Below are 14,615 nucleotides of genomic sequence, written 5' to 3' on the forward strand. Positions count from 1 at the left end.
GCCGAGACCGACACAAAGTAACTACAGCAAAACCTTAGAACAGCCACAAACCCAGACACACCTGGATGAGATCTCCGTCGTGACCAATCAGAGCGTGAGATGGTGCGATGTGCGGACCGTACCATTCCTCTGGGGGCCTCTACAGAACATCTCCAGCTCCTGTAACCACTTTGCTTCAGCTTTTGCCCCAGATCTTTGTCTCTACCTGTGGCCAATAACCAATGAGATGTAAATAGGAAGCGACTCGATACAATGTAACCCAAATGATAACTAACAAACAAAAACTTCCGGATTCAGCGGCAGCCATGAAGGGTTAACCCTCCTGGCGGTTGCACATCCCGGGCGCTATATGAGTGTCTTCTATTCATCAATAGGCAGAAACAATGAGCTAATCCGTCAGATACAATGTGGCCGCTTTATTACTGAAGATACACAAGACCTCCAGCTAATTTGGTCTCTGACAAAGTCAGCCTTGCTCAGTATATGGAAGGTGAAGAATACAATTTCCTTACAAAGCTCACGCAGGAACCATTCAGCGCCATTGAATAGTCGCCGCATTGTGTTACGTGTGCTACGCAAATTGAATGAAGTCGGTTTGAGCTGAGACTAACAGCTCTTAACTGCTGGAATTAGTTCAAGGCCTTACAATGATCCAGCTCGGCGCTGAATGATTCGCACATTATGTTTATAACCAGCGGACAATTGAATTGCATTCATTCAAAAGCATTACCCGTACAATTCTGAAATCTTCCATTATGAGATGCGCGGTAAAGCTAATGTCGAAAGACACTTCACACAATGGGCCGCACAAAGGAAGCAAACCTTTAGGATTTACTGCAAACACCAATTGGATTCAAGGAGCCAAACAGGTCCGGGCTGGTCAGGTTGGCAGTGGGCCTGTGTTGATGGAAGGTCGTGCGGCCATTGTGAGGTCATACAAGGGTTAAAAAAGTGGCACTATCAGCTGAAGACGTCTACAGGATCAACCAAAAAACCAATGGGCCATGTGAAGGAATGGATAGAGATCAAGACTCAACCAGATGAGAAGACACCAAGAGATGAGATCCACTCCATGGTACATAGTCATCATCATCAGCACCGCACAACACCAGAAACCTAAAGACTCAACCAGAAGATGGGAGACCAGGAGATGAGATCCACTCCATGGTACATAGTCATCATCATCAGCACCGCACAACACCAGAAACCTAAAGACTCAACCAGAAGATGGGAGACCAGGAGATGAGATCCACTCCATGGCATATAGTCCTCACCATCAGCACCGCACAACACCAGAAACCTAAAGACTCAACCAGAAGAGAAGACACCAGGAGATGAGATCCACTCCATGGTACATAGTCCTCATCAGCAACGTACAACACCAGAAACCTAAAGACTCAACCAGAAGATGGGAGACCAGGAGATGAGATCCACTCCATGGTACATAGTCCTCATCATCAGCACCACACAACACCAGAAACCTAAAGACTCAACCAGAAGATGGGAGACCAGGAGATGAAATCCACTCCATGGCACATGGTCATCATCAGCACTACACAACACCAGATACTTAAAGACTCAACCAGAAGATCAGAGACCAGGAGATGAGATCCACTCCATGGCACATGGTCCTCATCATCAGCACCGCACAACACCAGAAACCTAAAGACTCAACCAGAAGAGAAGACACCAGGAGATGAAATCCACTCCATGGCACATGGTCATCATCAGCACCGCACAACACCAGATCCTTAAAGACTCAACCAGAAGAGAAGACACCAGGAGATGAGATCTACTCCATGGTACATAGTCCTCATCATCAGCACTGCACAATACCAGATCCTTAAAGACTCAACCAGAAGAGAAGACACCAGGAGATGAAATCCACTCCATGGTACATAGTCCTCATCATCAGCACCGCACAACTCCAGAAAAACTCAAAGATTCATCCAGATATGAGCTCAGGAGATGAGATCCACTCCGTGGTATCCAGTCCTCATTATTGGCACCAGACAACACCACAATCTTCCGTGCTGTGCCAACCAGAGACTACAAGACTCATTAGGAAGTCCACCACATCCTCACGAGAAGACCTAGGCTTGCTGTTCCACCTAAAGAGTTAAATTGTCTCTTCGTGTTAGGCCAAGTGATCGGGGTGATGAGAATCCCATCTATGCTGCCCCCACCTGATTTACCTCCTCTCTCCTTCGATGCAGAATTTTGGATTTGCTTTAGTTTCCCATAATCTGCCCCATCCATAAAAGAAGAGTGCGACCCGGCCAAAATGGTCCGAAATCTGGAGGTTTTAACCCTAGAAGTTCTCCATCAAACCACAGCAGCCCCCAACCACATGATGAGGACGGGATGTATCACCACAAGACCCCCCCACCCCCCCATGGAGTTTCAGGATCATAAATTGCAATTTTTTGGAACTGCCGATTCCCAGTAAAGGTAACGTGACCTGATAGAAGACAGGAGATGGGAGATGGATTACAGCTCTGCGCCTTATAACGCTGCTTAACTCTCTCTATAGAAATTTCTGCCGTTTCGCTGGATTTTGCTACTTCCAGGACGTTATTTGCAACTCCCCCCTCCGGAACATAAAAATCTCTTAGAAGACTTGGAGCTCCTCTACATGGCTATGCGGGACCCCGGCCAGGAAAAGACTGGTGTATCTCGAAATCACATGCAGGAAATACAAGCCAAGAAAATGTGTCCTCCAACTCCGAGTCACGCGGCATAGTCTCCGTAATCTCAGCCGATCCCATTCCAAGCCGAGGGAGATTCTGCTGCATTACAGGGTTTTATATCACAATAACCCTCTGAGATCCCCCCCCCTCCCCCAGAAGGGTCAGGGGTGAGACCCCCAAACTATGACTCTTATATGCCCGGCAGAACACAGATACAGATATGGTCAGTCTGATCCGGGTGACTACAGCACAGCTACAAAAAAAATAAAAAATAAATTTGGTCCCCAAAATAAAAGGAATTTTTTTTTCTATTACAGAAGTTTCTAAGACAGAGATTTATAGCAAGACATAAAACAGAGGTGAAGACGGGATAAAGACGCAAGTCACAACCCCCAGTAACCGCAGCTGTAAGCCGATCAGACCGCCGGGCGAGGAGGGGATCGTGTCAGGCGGCCATTACCGGCCATGGCACCATCGCGCTCCCCATCTCGCACACTTCCAGTCGCTGTGAACGTTGTTTTTCCTCGCAGTGTCAGCGCGCTCATTCACCTTAAACTCCTAATTTATTACTATTGCCGCGGATTTCAGTAAAGCTTCGCTTCCTCCGCTGCCAAAATCTAATAGCAGAAGCAGAAGTGCCATCTGATTTATACAGGCCGCGGCCGAGCCAAAATACAAGGAGCTGCGAGGGCGGCGTGAGGAGAGGAGCTGTCAGGACCCCGCGCGTATCAAAGAACAACCGCACCGATACATTGTATCAATAACACTGCAGATTAAAGGGGGCTCCGGGAGAACCACTGCAATACTGCACCGGAGACCCCCTATCCTGGGATAGAAGAACCTGGGGGGCAGCGAAGGTACTAAACTAGTAGGGTCCATGTATACAAATAGTCATAGAGCAGCGCCCCTAGTGGCCGACCACACTACTACAATGGTCAGCAGCAGCCAAAGCCGCACCATCCACATCATCTCCTACAGACCCAAGAGATAAAAGAAGCTTCCGGATCTGATTGTGGAGAACAAGGCAACAAATGGGAGACGCCGAGAAAACGGATAAGAGAAAACACTGGAATAACAACCAAGAAATCCTCATCAGCGCCCACAAGATGTAAGAGCCAGGAACCGGCCTAGAGAATCCAGATAAAAGATTCATCTATCTATCTATCTATCTATCTATCTATCTATCTATCTATCTCCTATCTATCTATCTATCTATCTATCTATCTATCTATCTATCTTTCTATCTATCTCCTATCTATCTATCTCCTATCTATCTATCTATCTATCTATCTATCTATCTATCTCCTATCTATCTATCTATCTATCTATCTATCTATCTATCTCCTATCTATCTATCTATCTATCTATCTATCTATCTATCTCCTATCTATCTATCTATCTATCTATCTATCTCCTATCTATCTATCTATCTATCTATCTATCTATCTATCTATCTCCTATCTATCTATCTATCTATCTATCTCCTATCTATCTATCTATCTATCTATCTATCTATCTATCTATCTATCTCCTATCTATCTATCTCCTATCTATCTATCTATCTATCTATCTATCTATCTCCTATCTATCTATCTATCTATCTATCTATCTCCTATCTATCTATCTATCTATCTATCTATCTCCTATCTATCTATCTATCTATCTATCTATCTATCTATCTATCTATCTATCTATCTCCTATCTATCTATCTATCTCCTATCTATCTATCTATCTATCTCCTATCTATCTATCTATCTATCTATCTATCTATCTATCTATCTCCTATCTATCTATCTATCTATCTATCTATCTATCTATCTATCTATCTCCTATCTATCTATCTATCTATCTATCTATCTATCTATCTATCTCCTATCTATCTATCTATCTATCTATCTATCTATCTATCTATCTATCTATCACATACCCTATTATTGGGGGTACATACAGCACGTTCTATCACATGTCAGTATGGAATCCTGAGGACACTATGGACACATTATTACACTACAGATACCATATATATTGCAGTATATTACACTCATGTATAGGACTCCATAATGTCTCCACCACTGCCAGCAATGACTCTCTCTGGTAAGATGATGCTCCAGAACGTTCCATATAAGTGAGTGCGGCCACCAGGACTGAACATGAAGGCTACAAAGTGGCAGGCGGGCGCTGGCGCTCACAACTCCTGCATCACAATTTCCTCCACCTTAAGCAGTACAATAATGAGAATGTGCAGCTGACCTCGCGGACCCCGGCACCTCGCCAGCCAGCTTTGCTCCTTGGGCACACGGGCGATTCCGCGCTCTCTGCGGCTCCCTGGCCGCGGGCGGCTCGGTAATTACGGTGCCTTATTGCAATTATTTCTATGTCAGAAGCCTAAAATGTTAAAAATGCCCAAGGTTCATCAGAGAAGCCTTCAAAAGCGGCTCTCCTCCGGCGGAGCAGGTTCTGGAGCTGCCGATCGGCTGGAGAGGATGTGACTCGTTTTAGGCAAAATTTTAATGATTGGCTCGGTCTCGGCAGTCGGCGGCCCCTGGAGCTGGTCATTAAGAGGCAGGAAATGCTGCACCGACAGTCATTACCACTTCATTATGGATCTTGTTTGTAGTGAAGGCCGTCGCCTTTATGGGAAAATTTTCTAACAAGAAGTCGCTTGTGTTCCTCCAGGTCCAGGATCCGATCACCTGCTGCGGAGATATTTGGCCAGCAGCAGATTTGCATTATAATAGGGTCATTCTTTCCTCTGCATCTCATGTATAAACCACTTGGCAGTGGGGAGTGGGCACAAGGGAGTGACGGGTGAGGGGTACAAGGGAGTGACTGGTGAGGGGTACAAAGGAGTGACTGGTCAGGGGTACAAGGGAGTGACTGGTGAGGGGCACAAGGGAGTGACTGGTCAGGGGTACAAGGGAGTGACTGGTGAGGGGTGCAAGGGAGTGACTGGTGAGGGGCACAAGGGAGTGACTGGTGAGGGGTACAAGGGAGTGACTGGTCAGGGGTACAAGGGAGTGACTGGTGAGGGGCACAAGGGAGTGACTGATCAGGGGTACAAGGGAGTGACTGGTGAGGGGCACAAGGGAGTGACTGGTCAGGGGTACAAGGGAGTGACTGGTGAGGGGTACAAGGGGGTGACTGGTGAGGGGTGCAAGGGAGTGACTGGTGAGGGGCACAAGGGAGTGACTGGTCAGGGGTACAAGGGAGTGACTGGTGAGGGGCACAAGGGAGTGACTGGTCAGGGGTACAAGGGAGTGACTGGTCAGGGGTACAAGGGGGTGACTGGTGAGGGGTGCAAGGAAGTGACTGGTGAGGGGCACAAGGGGGTGACTGGTGAGGGGTGCAAGGGAGTGACTGGTGAGGGGCACAAGGGAGTGACTGGTGAGTGGTACAAGGGGTGACTGGTGAGGGGTACAAGGGGGTGACTGGTGAGGGGTGCAAGGGAGTGACTGGTGAGGGGTACAAGGGGTGACTGGTGAGGGGTACAAGGGGGTGACTGGTCAGGGGTACAAGGGGGTGACTGGTCAGGGGTACAAGGGGGTGACTGGTGAGGGGTACAAGGGAGTGACTGGTCAGGGGTACAAGGGGGTGACTGGTGAGGGGTGCAAGGGAGTGACTGGTCAGGGGTACAAGGGGGTGACTGGTCAGGGGTACAAGGGGGTGACTGGTCATGGGTACAAGGGGGTGACTGGTCAGGGGTGCAAGAGAGTGACTGGTCAGGAGTATAAGGAGGTGACTGGTGAAGGTTATAAGGGGGTGACTGGTCAGGGGTACAAGGGGGTGACTGGTCATGGGTATAAGGGGGTGACTGGTCAGGGGTACAAGGGGGTGACTGGTCATGGGTATAAGGGGGTGACTGGTGAGGGGGTATAAGGGGGTGACTGGTCAGGGGTATAAGGGGGTGACTGGTGAGGGGGTATAAGGGGGTGACTGGTCAGGGGTATAAGGGGGTGACTGGTCAGGGGTACAAGGAGGTCACTGGTGAGGGGTACAAGGGAATGACTGGTGAGGGGTATAAGGGGGTGACTGGTCAGGGGTACAAGGAGGTCACTGGTGAGGGGTACAAGGGAATGACTGGTGAGGGGTATAAGGGGGTGACTGGTGAAGGTTATAAGGGGGTGACTGGTCAGGGGTATAAGGGGGTGACTGGTGAGGGGGTATAAGGGGGTGACTGGTGAGGGGGTATAAGGGGGTGACTGGTGAGGGGGTATAAGGGGGTGACTGGTCAGGGGTATAAGGGGGTGACTGGTCAGGGGTATAAGGGGGTGACTGGTGAGGGGGTATAAGGGGGTGACTGGTGAGGGGGTATAAGGGGGTGACTGGTCAGGGGTATAAGGGGGTGACTGGTCAGGGGTATAAGGGGGTGACTGGTCAGGGGTATAAGGGGGTGACTGGTCAGGGGTATAAGGGGGTGACTGGTCAGGGGTATAAGGGGGTGACTGGTCAGGGGTATAAGGGGGTGACTGGTCAGGGGTATAAGGGGGTGACTGGTCAGGGGTATAAGGGGGTGACTGGTCAGGGGTATAAGGGGGTGACTGGTGAGGGGGTATAAGGGGGTGACTGGTGAGGGGGTATAAGGGGGTGACTGGTCAGGGGTATAAGGGGGTGACTGGTCAGGGGTATAAGGGGGTGACTGGTCAGGGGTATAAGGGGGTGACTGGTCAGGGGTATAAGGGGGTGACTGGTCAGGGGTATAAGGGGGTGACTGGTCAGGGGTATAAGGGGGTGACTGGTGAGGGGCAAGCTGCAACAATCCGTGATGTAACAAACTCCCCTCCGTTCCTGCTCTCCTGGTATATATATATATATACACACATACAGTTCTCTATACAGACTCCTCTATTCTATTCTCCCCCTGACAACGAGTGTCGCACATCAGAGAATAGTTGTCAGACTCAATTACTTTCTGTCTCTTTGATTTTTCTATACTGGCATGAAGAGAAGTCATGTGACAACTAAGCTCCACCTACAGAAGTCACATGATAACTAAGCTCCACCTACAGAAGTCACATGATAACTAAGCCCCACCCACAGCAGTCACATGATAAGTAAGTTGTGTGGTAGTCAGGCTCCTCCCACAGTAAGAAGCCACAGCGGGAGCAGGAGCCGGAGTCGGAGCATTGTGCGGCCTGTGTAAGCCATAAGCAGTTGTATTTGGTCATTTCCAGTGTGGTTACGTTTTGCCTCCTGTAGGGGACGCCCCGAGTGCAACGTAAGGTGATGACTGAAGATTTCCTTTAATGACAAAGCTGACGTCATTCCAAAACTGATTTTCCCGATTTTTTGGTAATAATCCTGGAAAATTTAGCAAGTCCGAACTCCCAAAACCGGGAAAACAAGAGCATTCATGTGAGGGTCAGGGGGCAACTGTGGGAGGGGCTTAAATCCTCAAATATTGTCATCCAGAGGTTGCTGAGGACGTAACGATGACGTCACACCGAGAAGATACACAATGTACAATACACATTAATCCACCAATGACCCGGCCACAAGAGGACGCCGGCGGTGCCACAAGACAACCATCACTATAATCTCCTCCTATATAGGACGACAGACTGAAGCCAACATATACTGTAGAGATGTAGAGAGTGAGGACTTACAATGTGACCTGGAGATGGAGACCTGGCGTCCTTCATTGCTTGTCTGCTCTGCACGTCCAACAGCGGCCATTTCATCTGAAGGTACTGCAGGAAGAAGAGAGAAAACATCAGTACAAAGAAGCGGAGAAATACACAGAGTACAACCCCCGAAATCCAGAGTATAGCCCCCAACATCCAGAGTACAACCCCCCCCAACATCCAGAGTATAACCCCAACATCCAGAGCACAACCCCCAACATCCAGAGCACAACCCCCAACATCCAGAGCACAACCCCCAACATCCAGAGTACAACCCCCCCAACATCCAGAGTACAACCCCCAACATCCAGAGTATAACCCCAACATCCAGAGTACCACCTCCAACATCCAGAGTACAACCCCCCCAACATCCAGAGCACAACCCCCAACATCCAGAGCACAACCCCCAACATCCAGAGCACAACCCCCAACATCCAGTGTACAACCCCCCAACATCCAGAGCACAACCTCCCAACATCCAGTGTACAACCCCCCAACATCCAGAGTACAACCTCCCAACATCCAGAGTACAACCCCCCAATATCCAGAGCACAACCTCCAACATCCAGAGCACAACCTCCAACATCCAGAGTATAACCCCCCAACATCCAGAGTACAACCCCCAATATCCAGAGTACAACCCCCAACATCCAGAGCACAACCCCCAACATCCAGAGTACAACCTCCCAACATCCAGAGTACAACCTCCCAACATCCAGAGTACAACCTCCCAACATCCAGAGTACAACCCCCCAATATCCAGAGCACAACCTCCCAACATCCAGAGTACAACCCCCCAATATCCAGAGTACAACCTACATACAGATCGCTGTCCCTACATACAGATCGCTGTCCCTACACACAAATCCCTGTCCCTACACGCAGATCATTGTCCCTATATACAGATCCCGGTCCCTACACACAGATCCCGGTCCCTACACACAGATCCCGGTCCCTACATACAGATCCCTGTCCCTACATACAGATCCCTGTCCCTACATACAGATCCCTGTCCCTACACACAGATCCCCGTCCCTACACACAGATCCCCGTCCCAACACACAGATCCCGGTCCCTACACACAGATCCCCGTCCCTACACACAGATCCCCGTCCCAACACACAGATCCCGGTCCCTACACACAGATCCCCGTCCCTACACACAGATCCCCGTCCCTACATTTAGTCTATGGCCCTGTCACGCTCCTGGGCGCAGGTCTGGGGTCGGGCGAGGGCGCGGTCGCCCCTACACCTCTGATCTGTATATTATTCATCAGATTCCGCACATCAAGGAGATTTATTTAGGACTGGGCTGATGAGGATCGGGCTGCGCTGAGCTGCGGATTAATGATGGAGAGGCGTCCTGTGGAGGGTGCGATTACAGTGTGGGGGTCACTCCGGAGACGTCTGGCCTCTCGTCTGCAGGTCCACCAGTGACGCTCCCCAAATATCCCATCCAGGCGGTAGTTTGTAATTCTTACTCTACATAAAAGCTTCATTGTCTGCCAAATCCAATCTCCACAGGCGACCTGAACCGCAGATTTTTACGAGTCTACATTTCAGCGCTCAGACTCTACAACGCGCATAATTTTCAATTACATTAAGACAGAACAGGATCATTGGCTATATAACATTACGGGCTGGCGGATATGAGACTCAGCCCTACTGCCGGGAGAGCTAAATGAATCCAGATGCCACAGAGAAGCCCACGGCGCGCAATACAGGCAAATACCTTCACATGTCAGTCCTCCCCGCCGCTCTGCCCCTGCGCCAACACCTCAGCTGTGGAACAGACAAATACAAAGCAACACTACACAGACACCCAACATCTCCTGAATATACAGAATGATTCATCGCCAGGACACGTGCCCAAAACTGCCAGCATCCGACAAGATCAGCACTGTCCTGAAACACTCTGTCCTGCTGGGAACTGGCTCCTGCTGCTATGTAACTCTCACCCTGTGACCTCCTATAGTAGCAGTACACTGCTCTCCTGACATACTCTGTACTGCTGTGACCCTGCTCCTCCCACTATGTAACTCTCGCCCTCTGACCTCTATAAGATCAGCACACTGCTCTCCTGACATACTCTGTACTGCTGTGACCCTGCTCCTCCCACTATGTAACTCTCGCCCTCTGACCTCTATAAGATCAGCACACTGCTCTCCTGAAATACTCTGTACTGCTGTGACCCTGCGCCTCCACTATGTAACTCTCACCCTGTGACCTCCTCTATAAGATCAGCACACTGCTCTCCTGAAATACTCTGTACTGCTGAGGACTTTGCTCCTCCACTATGTAACTCTCTCACCCTGTGACCTCCTCTATAAGATCAGCACACTGCTCTCCTGAAATACTCTGTGCTGCTGGGGACCTGGCTCCTCCCACTATGTAACTCTCACCCTGTGACCTCCTATAGTAGCAGTACACTGCTCTCCTGACATACTCTGTACTGCTGTGACCCTGCTCCTCCCACTATGTAACTCTCACCCTGTGACCTCCTCTATAAGATCAGCACACTGCTCTCCTGAAATACTCTGTGCTGCTGTGACCCTGCTCCTCCCACTATGTAACTCTCACCCTGTGACCTCCTCTATAAGATCAGCACACTGCTCTCCTGAAATACTCTGTACTGCTGTGACCCTGCTCCTCCACTATGTAACTCTCACCCTCTGACCTCCTATAAGATAAGCACACTGCTCTCCTGAAATCCTCTGTGCACTAGGATGTGTGATCTGCCTTTCTTCTCCTGTCCATCGGGGGCGCTGTAACACGACTGTATGACCCCTGAGCAGTCCTCTCCGCAGTATCTCACATTGCCATGTATTGTATAGGTTTGTATAAATCCCTATATAATAAGGGCGCACATTCCTGCGTACGGGTGAATATTGAGCAGTACCAGGTAATTCTGTACATTCCGCTGTATTGTGCGCTAGAATGTCGCTCTCCAGGGCGCGGCCGCCAAACACCTTTCTGCCGGATCTGATTTCACTAGTAATTGTGCAGGAATGACATTCGCAGCTTCGCTCCCACACCCCAGTCTATGGATCTGCATGGATACTGGAACCAGATGTGTATGAGAAGGGGGGCCCATGTATAGCCCCCTCATCACCCCCTCATCACCCCCCATCGCCCCGGGGCTTCTCACCACAAAACACAATACAAACGATGGCGACTCGTAACAGACGCAGAGAGGACGGTGGGTGAAGTAGTAACAGCGCCCGAAACTGATACATTACTGGGGCAATAAGTGATACAATGTATCCAAGACAGTGCGCAACAATGTATCCTAAGGAGACTGCATGTAAGAGATCCGGCCATGTACAACGTAACAGGTGTAGCCGCCATACTAGGAAGCGGATGGTATCGTAACGCAAAGAAGAGCGCGGAAAATCCTCCACAATAAAGGGCGACGTTACCCGATTCCACGATGTGCGCAATTTGGTGAATTTTTGGTCATAAAAGGATTGAATGCTGATCCAGAAAGGACGGCGACACGTGACGTGATCATGTGATTCCTCGCCACCAGACCGTCTACAGCGCGGAGATCATAAGCGACTACTCCTCGCCTTGTGCGCAATATCGCAACGTGGAAATCCACTTTTCACAATATGAAGGAAACCTCTAGAATTATATCGCGGTCAATCAATATTTTATAGAATAAAACCAATAAAGGGATCGGGCGGAAACGTCTTCACGTCCCGGCTATGAGACTACCGAGACCGTGTCCTGACCGCCGTGACTACGACGACCAGAGGAATAGGTAAAACCGTATCGTCTAATAATGGACAATCCTATAATGGCGTCCGTGCGGCGTCTGTTCGGAACGGAGACGCTGATGTGAACACAGACGTAACGATTTGATTTGTGCCGAATTATCAGGTCGGATTCTTAAACATGGCGGACGTCGGCTCCTGTACCCCGGAATATGTGATGCTATAGGCAAACACTGGGTGTAAGGAGGGAGGGGGGATTGATTTGGGGAGGGGCTCCTGGATTGGGGAGGGGGTCCTGGATTGGGGGAGGGGTCCTGGATTGGGGAGGGGGTCCTGGATTGGAGGGGGGGTCCTGGATTGGGGGAGGGGTCCTGGATTGGGGAGGGGGTCCTGGATTGGGGGGGTCCTGGATTGGGGAGGGGGTCCTGGATTGGGGAGGGGGACCTGGATTGGGGGGGGGGTCCTGGATTGGGGAGGGGGTCCTGGATTGGGGGGGGGGATCCTGGATTGGGGAGGGGGTCCTGGATTGGGGGGGGTTCCTGGATTGGGGAGGGGGTCCTGGATTGGGGAGGGGGTCCTGGATTGGGGGGGGGGTCCTGGATTGGGGAGGGGGTCCTGGATTGGGGGGGGTCCTGGATTGGGGAGGTCCTGGATTGGGGAGGGGGTCCTGGATTGGGGAGGGGGTCCTGGATTGGGGGGGTCCTGGATTGGGGAGGGGGTCCTGGATTGGGGAGGGGGTCCTGGATTGGGGAGGGGGACCTGGATTGGGGGGGGGGTCCTGGATTGGGGAGGGGGTCCTGGATTGGGGGGGGGGATCCTGGATTGGGGAGGGGGTCCTGGATTGGGGGGGGGTCCTGGATTGGGGAGGGGGTCCTGGATTGGGGGGGGGTCCTGGATTGGGGAGGGGGTCCTGGATTGGGGGGGGGGGGTCCTGGATTGGGGAGGGGGTCCTGGATTGGGGAGGGGGTCCTGGATTGGGGAGGGGGTCCTGGACTGGGGGGGTCTCGGGTGTGAAATGTTTATCCGTTATGACATTAAGTTGCAGCCGGCTGAGGAGGACGGAGCGGATTAAGACGGGGCCATTAAGATTTCCCGGCGTGTCACTCAGCGCTGCCGGAATGTGGAATTCTTCCCGGGTCACAGGAATTCCGCACATTACTGGGAAGTGATCGGGCACATGTGCGACCCGCTGCAGCCGCTGCCAGGCAACCACATCATAACAGTGCCAGGGCGAGGGGTGGGGGGGCCATAACATTCAGGCCCCTGACGGGTCGGGCTCTGAAATCTGCTTAGTAAGAGCCAGGACCTAAGAAGAGCCCGAGGGGACAGGAGACGAATCATCTGCTAATTGTTACAAAGAAACAAGACTGGAAATTAGTAAATAAATAACTCTAAACCCTTAATGATGACGTTTATACAACTGATTGGTCTCAATGGCAACAGACTACAAACCCAGCGAGTGTCGTCTGACCTTACAGTCATGTCTTAGGAGATTTCACCCTCCAGGTACACGGGACATCCCCTTTAAGAAAGTATCAAATGGAATTGTGAAAAGTTCTTAAAGATCCGACTCTCTTACAGCGCTGACTACGACTACGATACGGTTGTGACTCCAGCAGAGGTTGCGGCCTAATCCCGAAGACAAGGGGGAGGAATCGGAAGACAGAAGTATAAGCCTCTGGGCCCAGTCCAGTAGGGGGCGCTATATGAGAAGTGTGCATGGATTCACAGCTGTCTCTCTCTTCATTACAACTTCATTTCCATCTCTGGTTATTGAAGGGTTAAACAGGGTCATAGAAACAGGGTGAGAGGAGGTGCGGACAGCGCGATGAGCCCGAGGCGTTCACCTGCGGGAGATGGGGAGGCCTGAGGACCAGAGCGCCTCCAGCCAAATCCGTGGTCGTAACTGAGCTCCGGAGCAAGACATTGTGAGAGTCGCCCCCGCAGGGCTCCGCGTCCTGTCACTCATCACAAAGAGGAGGAAACGTGAACTACGAGGAGCGAAAGAGAGTCAAAACCTCCCCTAGTAAGAGTCATTCAGGAGTGCGCGGCGCCGCTACACCCAATCAACAGGAGTCTAAAGAGAGGTCATGTTCACACCTTTCATGTTTCTCTAAGCAACAACATGAACCGAGAGAAAGTTCTAAGAGAAGCGGAAGGAGCGAGAAAGTGTCATTAGTAATAGCGTGTTACATAAATATCAGTCCCCGGAGAGGAACAATAGACAGAGCACAACGTGCAGGAGAGCTGCGTACACTGTCAGGAACCAAGACTCCAACCTGTAGTACCAGCAGTGACCAGACAGAGCAGCACTCAACACCCCAACAGTGACTGCACCAGCAGAATAGTGAGCGCAGCTCTGGAGTATAATACAGGATAAGTAATGTAATGTATGTACACAGTGACTGCACCAGCAGAATAGTGAGCGCAGCTCTGGAGTATAATACAGGATAAGTAATGTAATGTATGTACACAGTGACTGTACCAGCAGAATAGTGAGCGCAGCTCTGGGGTATAATACAGCATAAGTAATGTAATGTATGTACACAGTGACTGTACCAGCAGAATAGTGAGTGCAGCTCTGGAGT

General features: G+C 50.6%; 1 protein-coding gene across 7 annotated transcripts in view; it reads right to left on the bottom strand.

Annotated features, from left to right (window-relative positions):
• TCF7L2 (transcription factor 7 like 2) overlaps window positions 1-14,615 on the bottom strand; it is a 197,222-nt gene that overhangs the window by 78,280 nt on the left and 104,327 nt on the right. For all 7 annotated transcript variants that reach the window (XM_075257450.1, XM_075257447.1, XM_075257446.1 and 4 more), the window contains one exon: window positions 8,295-8,378. In XM_075257450.1, the coding sequence (XP_075113551.1) occupies window positions 8,295-8,378 (84 nt within the window). The remainder of the gene's footprint in view (window positions 1-8,294; window positions 8,379-14,615) is intronic.

Source organism: Leptodactylus fuscus, chromosome 10 (assembly GCF_031893055.1).
Source record: "Leptodactylus fuscus isolate aLepFus1 chromosome 10, aLepFus1.hap2, whole genome shotgun sequence".
NCBI classification, from domain to species: Eukaryota; Metazoa; Chordata; class Amphibia; order Anura; family Leptodactylidae; genus Leptodactylus; species Leptodactylus fuscus.